The sequence below is a fragment of the Nicotiana tomentosiformis genome, chromosome 5 (assembly GCF_000390325.3).
Source record: "Nicotiana tomentosiformis chromosome 5, ASM39032v3, whole genome shotgun sequence".
NCBI lineage: Eukaryota > Viridiplantae > Streptophyta > Magnoliopsida > Solanales > Solanaceae > Nicotiana > Nicotiana tomentosiformis.
The window spans coordinates 127,901,742-127,916,672 of record NC_090816.1 but is presented as its reverse complement, the minus strand read 5'-3'; the positions used below and the strand labels follow the sequence as shown (position 1 = coordinate 127,916,672).

Sequence of the window (14,931 nt, the reverse complement as noted above, 5' to 3'; positions counted from 1 at the left end):
TAAGTACAAGTCATTTGTTTGGAAAAGCTCTTCTAAGTTTTCAGCCTGTAACCACTTCCAGAATAAAATGAAGAGTTGCAGACTGCAGAGAGCAACCGATTAGTAACGGATATATGGTAAATTCGCATTATCTTCGATTACCAATCTTAATAAGGAAGTCTCACCTACATTCAGCTTTATTCCAAGTGAAACTAAGTCTTTTAACAAATTTCTTTTCAACAAAAAAAAATCCTCTTGGTAGTAAGAACAAACGAAACAATACCTAAACAACAATTATCAGGCCTAAATCTTAACCAGCAACAGCAGCAAGAGCATACACTCCTCCTCTTTCACATAGAAAAATCACATAAAGAACAAAGATGAGACATTTTTGAACTATTAGACACTTAATTACCCCAAAATAAAGACTTGGAAAAAGAATTATAGAGACTAAAACTACAGCTTCAAACTCACAACCAGAACCAGTTCCACTATGGCTCACACATACAACTTTTTCCAGAATCACTGTGGGCTCCCCATAGAATAAAAGATGATCTACGCCACGTATAACTGATGCCATATAATTCTGCTGCATACCATTATACTATACTACTGTCCCACAGAGATATAGAATTGATTCCTCCACGTTAGACATCTCCTACTTCAATTTTTGTAGCATACCACGATTGCTCCGGACTAACAAAAGGGGTTTACTGTGGAGATTCTGGTGTAAACAATTGAGTTCACAATCGGTATTTTTAGATAGCCAGTGGTCGACCGAATCAATTGCCGAGTTGCTTGCCACGTTCAGTGTGTTAAAAGTCATATAGCATGAATTTAGAAAAGAGAAATAGTCCAACTAATACTAGTAAACTAGTATTAACTAAAAGATATTATACTAATAGAGATAGCAAGAACTGGAAAAATGTTTCTTAACTTGCAATTTGCAATAATCATTTGTGAAACGCAGTTCTACTCCCTAAAATGATTCAAAGTTTGATATAATATAAATTGATCACGAAAGTCCAACATTAATTACATCAACATCTTGGATAATTTTTCAAAGAATTTATATACTGAGAGAACAAAAGCAATCGGAGGCTTAGAATGGAGATTCTGGTGTAAACATTCAAATTGACAGTCGATGTCTCTAGACAGCCATAGTCAATGAACCAACCGTTTAAAATTGCTGCCACGTTAAGTGTGTTCAAAGTCAGCTCATATAGCATATGAATATAAAAAGAAGAGATACTCCAACTAGTAGTAGTAAACTAGTAATAACTCGGAGAATGTTTCTTAATTAAGCTTGCAAATTGCAATAATCATTTGCATAACATGCTTCTAGTCCCTAACCAGTTCAAACTTTGATCTACATAAATTGATAACGAAACCCCATCATTAATTACAACATCTTGCATTAAATTTTCTAACGAAACTATATACCGAGTGAAAAAATGGCAGAGAGCGCTATAACTTTTCTGGTACATCAAATTTCAGACTGGCTCCACAGTGGACAAAAGTTTATTGTAGGAATTGAAGAAGAAATTGTGTATATCAAGGATGCATTTGAACAAATGAGGACTTTCTCAAGAGTAGCTGATGCAAAAGAAGAAGAAGATGCTGAATTACAAGTATGGATCAAGAAAGTACTAGACCTTGCACATGATGTCCAAGACATTCTTGAAAGTCATTTTGTCATGTGCAACAGTTTTCAAGAAAAGGTATCGTGGCCATGGAAAAAACCCCATCATTCATTAATGTCTGAGAAGTTATTTGAAGCTCAAAATGAAAATATTTTAAAAGCATCGGAAGGTATAAAGGCCCGAATCATCGTCATTTCTGAAGGACATAAAACGTTTCTTCAGAAATATGGTGTTATAACAAGTGCAGAAAGTAGCAACATTACATGGTGTAATAACCATGAAGTACTTCATGATGATGCAGATCTTGTAGGCATTGAAAATCCTAAATCAGTACTACTTTATCGGGTTCTTTCTGATGATCCAGAATGGAAATTGCTTTGTGTAGTTGGAACAAGAGGTATAGGGAAAACCACCCTAGTCAAGAAAATCTTTGATGATGCAACAGTGAACAAGCATTTCAATCATCATACTCTGTGGATTGATATTCCAAAATTTTCTAATGTTAAGGAGCTATTCACGTCCATGCTTGCTCCACAAGATGACCATTCCCGTCGAGCACTTGAAACCATGGATGCTAACATGTTGGCACAATTCCTTCAATTATTCTTTGAGTCATCAAGGTACTTAATTGTCCTTGATGATGTCCCTGATATTGGCACCTGGAGAACTCTCAAATGTGCATTTCCTAGAGTAAGCTGTGGCAGCAGGATTATCATCATATCGCGTTTTGCTGATATATGCCATACTATTTGTGTGGAAACTGATGTTGATAGTCATGTTTATAATTTGAAGCCTTTGTCCAAAAAAGAATCTTGGATTCTTTTCTGCAGAAAGGCATTTTCAGGCAGCCTATTATGCCCTTCATCCTTGATGCAAATCTCCAAAGACATTGTACAGAAATGCAGAGGTCTCCCACTGGCGATTTTGGTGATTGCTGGTGCTTTGGCTACTAAAGGGAAAAGAAAAGAGGCGTGGGAGATATTCTATGACAGCCTTGTTGACAAGTTACAAGGTAGTTATAGTGAAGTCGAGCACATGAAAAGGATACTCAATCTATGTTATCAAGACTTGCCTTTCTATCTCAAGTCTTGTTTCACTTATCTGAGCATAGTTCCAAAATATCATATCATCGATAAGATGAGACTGACTCGATTGTGGGCAGCAGAAGGACTTGTCCTTGAAAGAGAGGGAAAAGCAGTTGCAAAAGTTGCTGAAAGCTATCTCAATGAACTTGCAAATAGAAGCTTGATCCAAGTTGATAAAAAATACCCTGATGGAAGGTTAGCGATATTCAGCATTAATAACCTGTGGTATGAAATCATTCTTTCTAAGTCAGGGGAAAGTGCCATGGCAACTATAGCTAATGGGGAAGAAACAAGAAGGCCTCACAAAGTCAGACATCTGGTAATCACTGATGAATTGACAAACGATATACAAAATATTGATCAGTTTAAGCATCTTCACTCACTAATAACGTTTGGTTCTCCAGATTCTGTGACTAGTTCATTCTTGTTGAAGCTGTTATGTGGCAGTTTCAAGCTACTCAAGGTCTTAGACTTGACACAAGCCCCATTGGTAAAAATACCAAAAGAAGTCTTTGAATTAGTACATCTCAAGTTTTTGAACTTAAAGAGCACTAAGATAAAACATCTCCCAGGATCAATACAGAAGCTTGAGAACCTCGAGTTCTTGGACCTAAGGGAGACATCAGTAAACAAATTGCCTGTTGAAATTCTAAGGCTTCAACATCTTCGCCATGTCCTCATTTATCGACGTGGTGCTGGTTTTTTGCATGGTTTTATAGCTCCTGAGAACATAGGAATCCTTGCGTCCTTAGAAGTGGTGACTCTTATAAATGCCACTACAAGCACAGTGATTGAATTGGGAAAGTTAACAAGACTACGAAAGTTAGAGATCGCAAAGCTGCGAAGAAAACACGCAAGGGATCTTTGTTCTTCCCTTGACAAGTTGATAAATCTTGAACAACTATCTATCTCATCTTATGGGGTGAATGATATTATTGATTTACACTATCCCCTTCGTTCTACACACTCATCCCTTCGAACATTAACCTTCGAAGGGCGTTTGGAGAGGCTTCCAATATGGGTAACATCTCTTGAAGCCTTAGCCACAGTTCATTTAACTTTGACCAAGTTAGTGGACAATGCACTAGAAACTCTTCAAGATTTGCCCAACCTTGTAAACCTTGTGCTAGATTCGGCTTATGAAGGCGAAGAATTGAGGTTCAGGGCAGGCGGATTCAAGAAACTGCGAGAATTATATATTTGGCACTGCAGGAAATTGAGTATAATTAAAGTGGAAGAAGGTGCAATGCCTTCTCTTGAGGAGCTTCAACTGTGCAACTGTCCGGTAATGAAGGAGTTTCCGTTTGGGATTGAGCATTTAAGCAAGCTTCAACGTCTTGTGTTGCAAAATGTTTCTGAAAAGATGTTGATGACTTTGCAGCTTGAGGACAGTCAAAGTGGGGATTACTGGAAAATTGCTCATATTCCTAGAGTTCAGATAGTAGACTTGTAGAAAAACTGGAAGATAGATAGGATTGGAATAATGCAAAAGAGAAACAAAGTCTTATTGATTAGCACCGTGTTTCTTTGTTAATTCAGATTCAGACTTCCTAAGATTATCAATGGAGCCCAAAATATTACTCTTTACTACTCATTTCTCATTCTTAGGTTCAGATTCTCATTGTCGGGTGTAATCATTTAGAAGCAACTTTATCCTTAACCTAGTTATTCGCGTTACCATATAATAATTTGCGTTAACTGCTGTCCTTATATTCAAAAGTTCATGTAATTTCAAGCTATTATTGAGAAAACAAACCACTAAATCAAAGGAGGAGCAGGAGGGCAGGCGAGAGTATGTAAAAGGGGTCATGGACAATGAAGCATGGTGGCCATTGCATCTACATATTTGAGTAATTAAAAAGTGCTAAATGAAAGTCAAATATATACAACATCCTATCACATAGCTTACTAGTATTTGCTCACACCAGGAAGCAAGCAAGAAACTCCATTTCCCACCTCCTAATTGACCATGTAAACTTGCACTATTAACCTACCAGAGTACATGGTTTTTTTTTTTCCTGTAAACCCATCTCTTGAAACTCAAACAAGCCAAAGATTAGAGTTCATAGCCTGGGAACCTGGAATTTTCAGGCGTAAGCAAGTCGAACAAGAAGCAAGCGACGCCACCTAATCCTTGGAAAAGAGAGTAGGAATGATCTGCTTCATTATGATGCCTTTCATTCATGATCGTCCTCGCATTGTGATATAAGCAACTTGCAAAAGCTCTTGCTCTTTCTTCATATATGCTTTCCCCAGTTAGACGGAAGAGTGAAAGGAAGGCGTAAGCAATTCCAGATGCACCATCAGCAAGTCCTACTTTCTTCACCAAGCCGTTTTTCCACACTACCTCTCCACCTTCTATGGCAGCATCACGAAACTCCCTATCATTTGACAGTACCTGCAGCAGAAGAGTAAAGTTGAGGTCATTATTCGTTCTCACAACTTGATTCACCAAAATTGTGACAATATGATACTTTTGTGTGTGTTTCCGATAGGGGTCAGAGCAGCTGCGGAGTTGGGAATCCTAACAAAAAGATTTCAAAATAAATACAACGCCACACCTAGAATTCGAACATGTGACCTAAAGCAATTTTTGAGCCACCTTTAAAAATACAAGAATGTCGCACCTAAAATATGAACATGTGATCAAAGCAATTTTTAAACAGCATTTTTACCGCAAGCGCCACTTTTCATTATGTAAAAGGAATCCACAAAATTATGTACGCAAAAAGAGGTTTATTACCCTATTTACATAGTATAACTTTTTGACAAAAGGAATTCATATAGACCTCCTTGCATCCACGTAACTCCACACTTGGGGTCGAAGGATCCCAAGAGACGAGGTGCTTCCCCTCTTTTACAACCTGAGAACCTAATGAGAAATCCGAGTTGAAAGAACAGGGAATGCAAACATGCTTGTCATTGTTAACTTAGTTTCTTAAGTATTTTCTTTGAATACGTCACTTATTATATGCTCGGGGTAGCAACATCAACAATAACAAACCCAGTTTAATCTCATAAGTGTTTATAAGCTCGGGGTACAATAGTAGAAAACTTATTGCCTGGGTCTAAATGTCTAATAGGTACTAACCTCCGATGCTTTGCACATAGTAATGGTGATGCCGGTAGCACCATGGGACCATTGGACCAGCTTGTCTCTTGGATTCCCTTCACTGACAGGATAATTACCACTGTGGGGAAACCTGTTGCTCATCATGTACCTTAAGGTCTCCTTAACATCTTCGATATCTTCTTGAGAGAGCGGAAAATGAAGTAATACATGCAGAATACCAGCAAGCCCGTGAGCTGCGCCCCAATATCTTGTCCCATGCCATCTATACATCAGCGGGCAGGCTGGGTTATCAGTTGCCCCTGCTCTCCCTCCTGCTAATATAGCTTCAACAACAGGCATAAGGTATTCATCTGGCACTGTCTCCGCCCCTAAGTACTTCCTGATAAACAATGCTGCCCACAAGAAGCCAGCTCGTCCGTAAAGGAGGTCATATGACATTCCAAAACCTCCATCTTCAGGTCCAACAGGAAGGGCTCTCTCCTGTGCCACCTGAAAGTGACAAATTGGAGAAAGATCTAAACGTTGCTCCAAACAGGGCTGAGCTAAACTACTGCAGTAACAGAGGGGCATCTGGACTTACATGACACAGAGGCTAAAGCAATAAAATAACATTACGAAATTCACCACCGCGTTAGATGCTGAAGCAGTTACAGTATGTTTGATTTGCAAGCATATTTTATTAACCGACTGCCCAAGCATATATAGAATATCGCGAGCATGAATTTAGCATATTTTCTTTCCTCATCACCAGGTCAAATGTTTTACCTCCTGAGATGAGATTAAATGAAGAGTCGATAAGAATTCATATAGCCAACCCCAACTAGTTTAACTTGTTTGGTATTGAGCCATAGTTGTTATTATGTGAATAACTTCTTGAACTTACAAATAGATGATGACTTGACGGAATGTACAAGCTCTTAAAACTAATAATTTATGCATTTCCCCTACGAAGTTGTTATCCCTAAGTTAAACAAGAATTCATCAACAATGAGCTATATTGCTGATATTGGTTATATCACTGTGTTGTTGATTTACAGTTCAATGAAGAGCACTTCAATGGATCTTTACTTTAAATTTTCCACTATAAGTGGCCAGTGAGGTCATTTTGTAGTTCAATGAAAATTTTCAGAGTAGATAAATGGTGGAGACAAACACCTTTTGACAAATTTCATGAAACAAAAGAGTATCTTTACTTGATAGGTAAAAGCAAATGACACTAAACAACAATTAACAGGTCTCTAAGCTAAATCATCATCATAGGCTAAGAAAAAATTCAACAGAATGAACACTCCTCAACAAGTAAGACATGACACCGTTCACAAACTTTTGGTCTTTTAGATAAATTAGACATTAGCTACCCATATTCTGGCCCAACGCGTCTCAAAACATTTTGTATCAAATTAGCGGTCCCTAACATTAGCTTCACGTGCTTAGTTGTTGAAATAGACAGATCACATCTCTTTTTCCTGGTTGTGGATCAAGGGAAGGTACCTACAATCACATAGTATTACTCTATGATACCCATATCTAGTGAAACAACTCATATGAATCCCCACTATAGTTGAAGAAGTACAGTATTTCATATAAACAAGTATGATTGCCTCTAAGGAAATCACAATAGGGATGCTGGTACCTCAAAGAAATGGTTCAAATACAACACTCTCTTGTGTTGGTCCCCACAATAGTTAGCTGCAACAGCTCCAAGAGCATATACCCCTCCTCTTCCACACAGGAAAGTCACATGCCTGGTCCCCAAAAAAAAGTATAAAGATGAGAAATAGAATATTTGAACTACTATAAGATATTTAATGAACCCATAATAAAGACTTGGTAAAAGAATTCTAGTGACTAAAACCTATAGCTTCGAACTCACAAACAGAATCCACTGTGGGCTCCCAAAGATTATAAGATCAAGCCCACGTATGACTGATGTACCAAAGATTGTACCATTCCACAAAGATATAGACTTGATTACTCCACGTTACACAACTCCTACTTCCGTTTTTTAGCACATGTTTTTTAAGAAATCTTAAAGTCGATATCTCTGTGCAAAAAAGCATCTGATTTTCAAGCTCTAGAGAGTGATAGGAGACAATTCTTGCAAGACAAAGCTAGAGCATTATCCCAGATGTGATTCTTTTGTCCTTAGTAGAACCCTGTACAAACTCATATATAACCCAGTTGTTCATTTTTAGTTTACCATAAAAGTAAACCATACTTATATTCGATCAATTTTTGACAAAGAAAGCACTATTTCACTTCAACTAAATTCTCTTATGACTTTGTTTGGAAAAAACATCTTTTAAGTTACTTCTAGTCTATCTGTTACATGTTTGGACCAGCAAATAGAAATGAGTAACACGAAAAATAAAAAAATAAAAAACTGCACATATAATATTTTCTATACTAGACCAGAAATGTTCCCCTATTTAATAGCATGTTTGGCGAAGACCTATTTAATAGCATGTTTGGCCAAGCCCTATTTAATAACATGTTTGGTCAAGCCGGAGAAATAAGCTTATTTTGAGAAGTGCATTTTTCAAAAGTACTTTTGAAAAAAGTACTTTGTGTTGTATTTGGCTAATCACTCTTTTGAACAATAATTTGTGTTTGGCCAAACTTTTCAGAAAGTGTTTTTAAGTATTAAATTATGAATAAGGACATGAATAGATTTACTTAATAATTAATATTATAATTAATAAATAATCTTAAAAATTTGTTATTATAGGCAATAATTAAATCTTTTTATTTTATTTAAATAAAATATGAAAATAAAATTTAAAAGTACTTAATTCTTTTAATATAAGTTAAATATATTAAAAATCATTCAACAAATATAAAAGCATTCACCCCTAAAGTCACTATATATTAGAAAGTTATCCTAAAAATAATAAGAAATATTTATACATTAATATCCTAAGTATTAGGTTTAACGGTTATTTTGGTATATACTACATTTTGTTAAGGTTATTTTTGGTAAGAAAAAAAGTCAAAAATGCTTATGGTTTTATTGGTAAGAAGCTATTTTTTTCTACTTCTTAAAAATTATTTCTGCTTCTTCACAAAAGTATTTTTTTTTTCAAAAAAGCTGGACCAAACAACTAAGTTAGGAAAAAAAAATGTGATTTTGATTAAAAAAAAACATTTTTACCCTCTTGAGTTCTGTTTTGGCTTAGCTGTTGAATAAATATTTATTGCTTTTTAAAAAGAAAAACAGGACAAACAGAGTAGTACATTTTTTCCTAGCATGCTTTGTCAGCCTTTCCGTACATCCCTAGCATTATTTGCTCAGAGAGGCCCTACACCAACTCTTCAAGTAATCTTGTTTCTTTTTTAAAAAGAAAAAAGATATTCCAGAACAATTTTAAACGTTACTAAGCCCAATTTACATCCGTTCATTACACATTTAATTCCGTATTAGGATTAAATTAACTAACAAAATGAAAAGAGGGAAAAGTAAGAACCTCGTGACAGTACGTGCAAGTTCTGCACACGCGTCAACTATCTCTGAGCACAATTCCAAGTCTTTCCGATCACCGGTAGCCTCGTACGACCTCAGGCAGGTAAACGCCGTTCCTAACAAACCTGTATATACCGTCGGATCCGTCACACCACCGGCACTCCTTCCATTTCCTTTCCATGTCATGTCTACTACCTGAATTCACACCAAATTTAGCATTACAGATGCTAAAATACGCCGTGCACTAAAAACTACAGCCAATTCCTGTGAATCTTTCCAGCAAAACGAAACATTTAATTTCAGCAAAACAAACACTAAAAGCGTTTTCGTTCTCCTTTTTTGGTTTATTTTCTAGGAAAGCATTTTTTCTGAATTTTCAAAGTCGACAAAAATTCTGCTACATGAATTTAGCAGAACATAGCCAATCTCAAACTCTAATAAATTCCTTGTAGAGTTGCAATAGCTCAAATCATCGAGTAAAAACAGTTCGACTATAATTAAATCATCTTAATTAAAAGATGAAAAATAAGTTATATACTTATATTGATAGTCAATGAACATGAATTTTAACCTATAATAGCATGTTACTTATAAAATATACTTATCAATTTTATAGATAGCTTTGGTCCTAACCTGTAATTATTTTAATAAATTCATTAAATATGTAAAAATAGTTAATCTAGAATCCAATAACTTGTACTTATAACTTCAAATTCTGGTTCGCTTTTGAATACAGTACCTGGTCTTTAAGAGAGATGGCAGCTTGGAGAAAAGTTTCAGAAGGAAGGGAAATATTGTGAGCCGTAGGATGGTTATGGTGATCAGAATCAAGCCGTTCATTTCCATCTTCATGTTGATGATTACTACTATTACTATTGTTTTCCTGTGAAGCAAACTGCACTACCGAAGACGACATATTTTCTCTTTCTCTTAACAAAAAAAATTAGAACAAAGCTAAGGCATATGCTCTTCTAATTATCTCTTACATGGACTGTTTTATAAACGTTTGTTGCAGGGGAAAAGTGAAAAAGGGGGGGCACGGTGATGCAGTGGACACGTGCCACGTAATCAGCGGTAATGCTAATGAGTAATCAAAATCAGAGCGTTGGTTTTTGTGAAGATGGACGGCTCTTAGAGGCTCCTACGTGAAGGACAGGAGGTAGGGGTGACACCGTGCCACCTGTGTGACATTCGATGGGATTTCTTATCCCTAATTTATTTGATGCATCATTCTAATCATTATTATGCGTTTGTTTTTTTATATTCGAATCTTAATTAATTACTCTGTATATTTATTTTTTTATTTATAATAATTTAATAAGTCTGAATAAATTTAAATAATCAAGACTTAAAACTTTCACCACTATCAACGGTCATTATCACTAGCCACTATGTGCAATTATCTTTACCGACGATTATTACCTCGCAACCAACAATAACTATGTAGTCTCGACGATCACAACTACAAGCCATCGCTATATATAGCCATTCATCGCTATTAGCCAAGCCACCCTCACTAGTTATCACTATTATCCACCACAATTATTAACTACCTCACCCAATTATTATCGTAAATTACTATTGTCAACCACTATCATTATTGGTTACTATTCACAAACTATCATTATTAACTACCACCAACACCACAGCTAGTCGGCAATCGAATTCATCATCGTTAGCCATCATCATCACTAATTACAGTATTAATTTTTTAAAGATTTTCTTGATATAGTATTAAATTCTTAAGTTTTTTATTTGAGTTTTATATTTTTTAAATAAAGATAAGCTTTATACATCTGAATGATAAAAACGTAAATAATCTCAATTATTTAAAATTTGAATTTTATTACACATTTTAATATTCAGATGAATGTTCAGATTCATATGTATTTAAATTCAGGCGCATTAATATTAATAAAATAAAATAGGCTTATTGTATTTCTTAAGATAATGATATTTCATCTAATACAATTTTTCCCCCGCATGGGATGAATTAAATCATTTTGTTCTTACTTAGATGTTTCAAATTTGAGTCTTAGAAATTGAAAAATTCATGACATAAAATATTTTTCTTTTTTAGTTAATATTATGCACTACAAATTTGAATTAATCAGGTTAGTAATTTTAAATATCTAATGATTTTAAAAAAATGACATTTATGATAAAGAGAGTTAATATACATAACATAGGGCTTCAAAGTAAAATTCTCATTCTAAGTTTAAGTTTATAATTAAAAAAAATAATCTTTTTGCAATTGGCACAACGTGTTATAAATCTGTATTGCTTTAATAAACAATTAAATTTTCTTAAATATATAAACAAAACAGAAAGTTAGTAATACTTCTTTAACGAAATAAATTCTGGAAAAACAGTATAGGAATAAATCGAGCCCACTGAATACACAATGTGTCCTTAAGAAAATTATTCCCCTCAAGTACCCGAGGTGCTGGAATATATCCTCCCAGGATAGAACGATTTAACTCACCGGAGTGTTGGTACCAAAACGCCGGTGAACAGCGAGCCACTCGAAGGCTGTAAAAACACACTGGAATTTTTGTGCAGAAGAAGAAGAAGAAGAAGAAGATCTGAAAATTTCGTAAGGAAAGATTCTAGGATTCAAACTCTATTTATAGAGTTGCTGGCATTGTTTCTGAAAAGGTTTGCAACCTTTCAAAAACAGCCATGGCTGTTGGAACAGGGTTGTTTGAAATATTGCGAGAAAATGGATTTAAAATAATCCGAAAAAAAAAACGGGCATGACCGGTCCGGGTTACGGGTCATGAGTTATTCCGGATTAAATTTTTTCGTTAATTATTTATTTAATTAATTAAATAATTGAAAGGAATTTTGTCCAAAAAAATTAATCAATCAATCGATCTTTGACCAAATCCGAAGCCGAAGCCGAAGCTGAGCCGAGCGAGCGACGACGACGACGGCGCGAGGCTTGCCTTCTTCTTAACTCTTTAAGAGCTAGAAGAAGAGCAATTATATATATATACCCATCAAAAACCTTTTCTTCCTCCAATATGGGACAATGTCCCTTTGCCAAGGAGGGAAACTCAAATATTTCATTTTTCCTCCATTTCTCATTCACCCTCTTTAAGCTACACAAGCTTAAAATCCCAACAATCCCCCACATAAATGGGGAATGGCTATAAAATAAAGAAATGCACGGGCGCGTGTGTGTTTTACATGCAAGAATTAATTGCATATGGATAAGTAGGTTTTCCTTTGAACTTTCCGTAGTGAACTTATATCGGATATACTCGGTCAATCGGTAGATTTGATATCTTTGAACCGTCGAGCTTTGTTGTATACCTAGACAACATAAGTCACACAATCAATCCTTAACCATTTATGGTTCTCACGGTTGTGTTCGTTTCAGCCATGAACACCGCCTGGTTTCATGAGTGCTTAGAGAATGGGCCTTTACTTTCATTCCCCTTGAAGCGGCTTACACTTCACACTCACATAGGTGATTTCTAAACGTGTAATCCTATAGACACACTATCTGGTCATATCCTGCCAGACTTAGCAAATCATTAAAAAACTTTAAGCTTTGTTGACTCATCAAAAAGCCTTAATGTTTTACCTCGATTTCTGAACATTGTCTTTATCACGAGAATGGGTTGAGTTATTTGACAATGTTGAACCGTCATTCATAACTTTGTTTGATATTTTTGAACCTAGCTCGTGGGATCTCCAGTCTTCTAGGTAGAGTTACTGCCATAATGACTTGTCCTAGACCTTAACCCCATTCCCTTTGATGATCTTTCAACTGCCTCTCTAGATAGGCCTTTTGTAAGTGGATCCGACACGTTATCTCTTGACTTTACGTAGTCAATTATGATAACACCACTAGAGAGTAGTTGTCTAACGATATTGTGTCTCCGTCGTATATGACGAAATTTTATTCATACTGTCAACAACCATTATATTTAGTTTGAAGAGGCCCTCTGTGAGGTAGCCCTTTCCAACATACATTTTATTCTTGCTTATAACAACTTTATCATAAACAAATACACATTTGAATCTATTCTTAACAAGCAAAGAAGTAGAAACTAAATTATTCCTAATAGTAGGAACATGAAGAACGTTGTTGAGCGTTAACACATTGCCGGAAGTCATCTTTAGGAATATCTTCCCATAACCTTCAATCTTGGCTGTTGCAGTATTTTTCATGGAAAGCTCTTCTTCGGGACCAGCAGTAGAGTAAGTCGCAAATGCTTCCTTGACAGCACAAACATATCGAGTGGCTCCAAAGTCAATCCACCACTCCTTCAGATTTCCAACTAGGTTGTATTCCGAAAGCATTGCACACAGATCATCAATGTCATCATTCTTCTCTACTATGTTGGCTTGTCCCTTCTTCTTATACTTTTTCGGGAGACAACAATCAAGGGCTTTGTGACCGATTTTTCCACAATTGTAGCAGCTGCCCTTGAATTTCTTTTTGTTCTGCTCCTTAGTCTGTCCAGAAGACCTCTTCCTCTTCTTACTTTTTGGAGCAGTCTCCTCAACGATATTAGCTCTCATGATCGCTGAATTTCCACGAGACTTCTTCTCGGTTGTTTTGTTGTCTTCCTCAATCTTGAGGCGAATCACAAGATCTTCCAACTTCATTTCTTTGCGCTTGTGCTTAAGATAGTTCTTGAAATCTCTCCACAAAGGAGGCAATTTTTCAATCATTGCAGCCACTTAAAATGTTTCATTCACGACCATACCTTCAGCAATAAGGTCATGAAAAATAAGTTGAAGCTCCTGAACTTGGGTTCCAACATTTTTGTTGTCTATTATTTTATAGTCTAGAAACTTGGCAACCACGAACTTCTTCAAGCATGCATCTTCAGTCTTGTACTTCTTCTCAAGTGCGTTCCATAATTCTTTCGAAGTATTTATCGCATTGTACATATTTTACAAGTCATCCTCTAAAGCGCTTAAGATATAGCCTTTGCAAAAAAAATCTGCCTGCTTTCACGCCTCAACAATCATGAATTTCTCGTTGTCCGGCATGTCCGCAGCAGGCGCTGGAGGTTCTTCACTAGTGAATTTCTGCATACCAAGTGTGGTAAGCCAGAAGAATACCCTTTGCTGCCATCCTTTGAAGTTGGCTCTGGAAAATTTTCCCGATTTCTCTGCCGGTGGAACAGCAGTCCGGCTTGACGAGGCTATCGTCGTTGCCGCAACAGTCGCAGAAGAATTTCCGTTATCAATTGTCATTTATCACTGTAAACAACAGAATAATTCAATTAATGGCAAAACCAGAACAGTAAACAATACTGTTATTAACAAAATTTCAAACATGGACGTATACCGTGAAGCCAACTCAGTTGCCCACGTTCTAGCAAACTACGCAACTACACTGATACTGGAAGGGAATGTTGAACGTGAAGACCTAGTTTGGGACACGGTATCTTTATTTGCTTTCTTTAGTTATCGCAAATACTTGTTAGGAACTGCATCGTTAAGATCGGTTTCATGTTGTAATAATTCTTTTTAAATTTTTGCTTTAATAAATCTCGCCGTTACCAGCAAAAAATAAATAATTAAAAAAAATGGTACTTGCCCTACTAGGAAATGATAAAGTTGTAGGCGTGTGGGCTATTCTTTTAAAAAGGCAAGTGAGGAATGACCGAATGAGGATACCATTCTGAAATAGGCACGTGAGGAAGTACGGTGGATGGGATAATT

General features: G+C 36.1%; 3 protein-coding genes across 3 annotated transcripts; 1 reads left to right on the top strand and 2 right to left on the bottom strand.

Moving 5' to 3' along the window:
- The first annotated feature begins 1,433 nt into the window (after positions 1-1,433).
- Positions 1,434-4,160, top strand: LOC117277747 (disease resistance protein RPM1-like). Its single transcript, XM_070176912.1, has one exon. The coding sequence runs from the start codon at positions 1,434-1,436 to the stop codon at positions 4,158-4,160; it is 2,727 nt and encodes a 908-aa protein (XP_070033013.1).
- Positions 4,161-4,516: 356 nt separating this feature from the next.
- Positions 4,517-10,227, bottom strand: LOC104100311 (lanC-like protein GCL1). Its single transcript, XM_009607524.4, has 5 exons — positions 9,980-10,227; positions 9,245-9,435; positions 7,414-7,525; positions 5,799-6,269; positions 4,517-5,105 (listed from the first exon to the last, which is right to left on the bottom strand). The coding sequence occupies exons 1-5, from the start codon at positions 10,154-10,156 to the stop codon at positions 4,764-4,766; spliced, it is 1,293 nt and encodes a 430-aa protein (XP_009605819.1). The 5' UTR covers positions 10,157-10,227; the 3' UTR covers positions 4,517-4,763.
- Positions 10,228-13,301: 3,074 nt separating this feature from the next.
- LOC138893139 (uncharacterized) lies at positions 13,302-14,151 on the bottom strand. The gene is made up of 3 exons (XM_070176911.1): positions 13,965-14,151; positions 13,443-13,850; positions 13,302-13,312 (listed from the first exon to the last, which is right to left on the bottom strand). The coding sequence occupies exons 1-3, from the start codon at positions 14,149-14,151 to the stop codon at positions 13,302-13,304; spliced, it is 606 nt and encodes a 201-aa protein (XP_070033012.1).
- Positions 14,152-14,931: the final 780 nt, after the last annotated feature.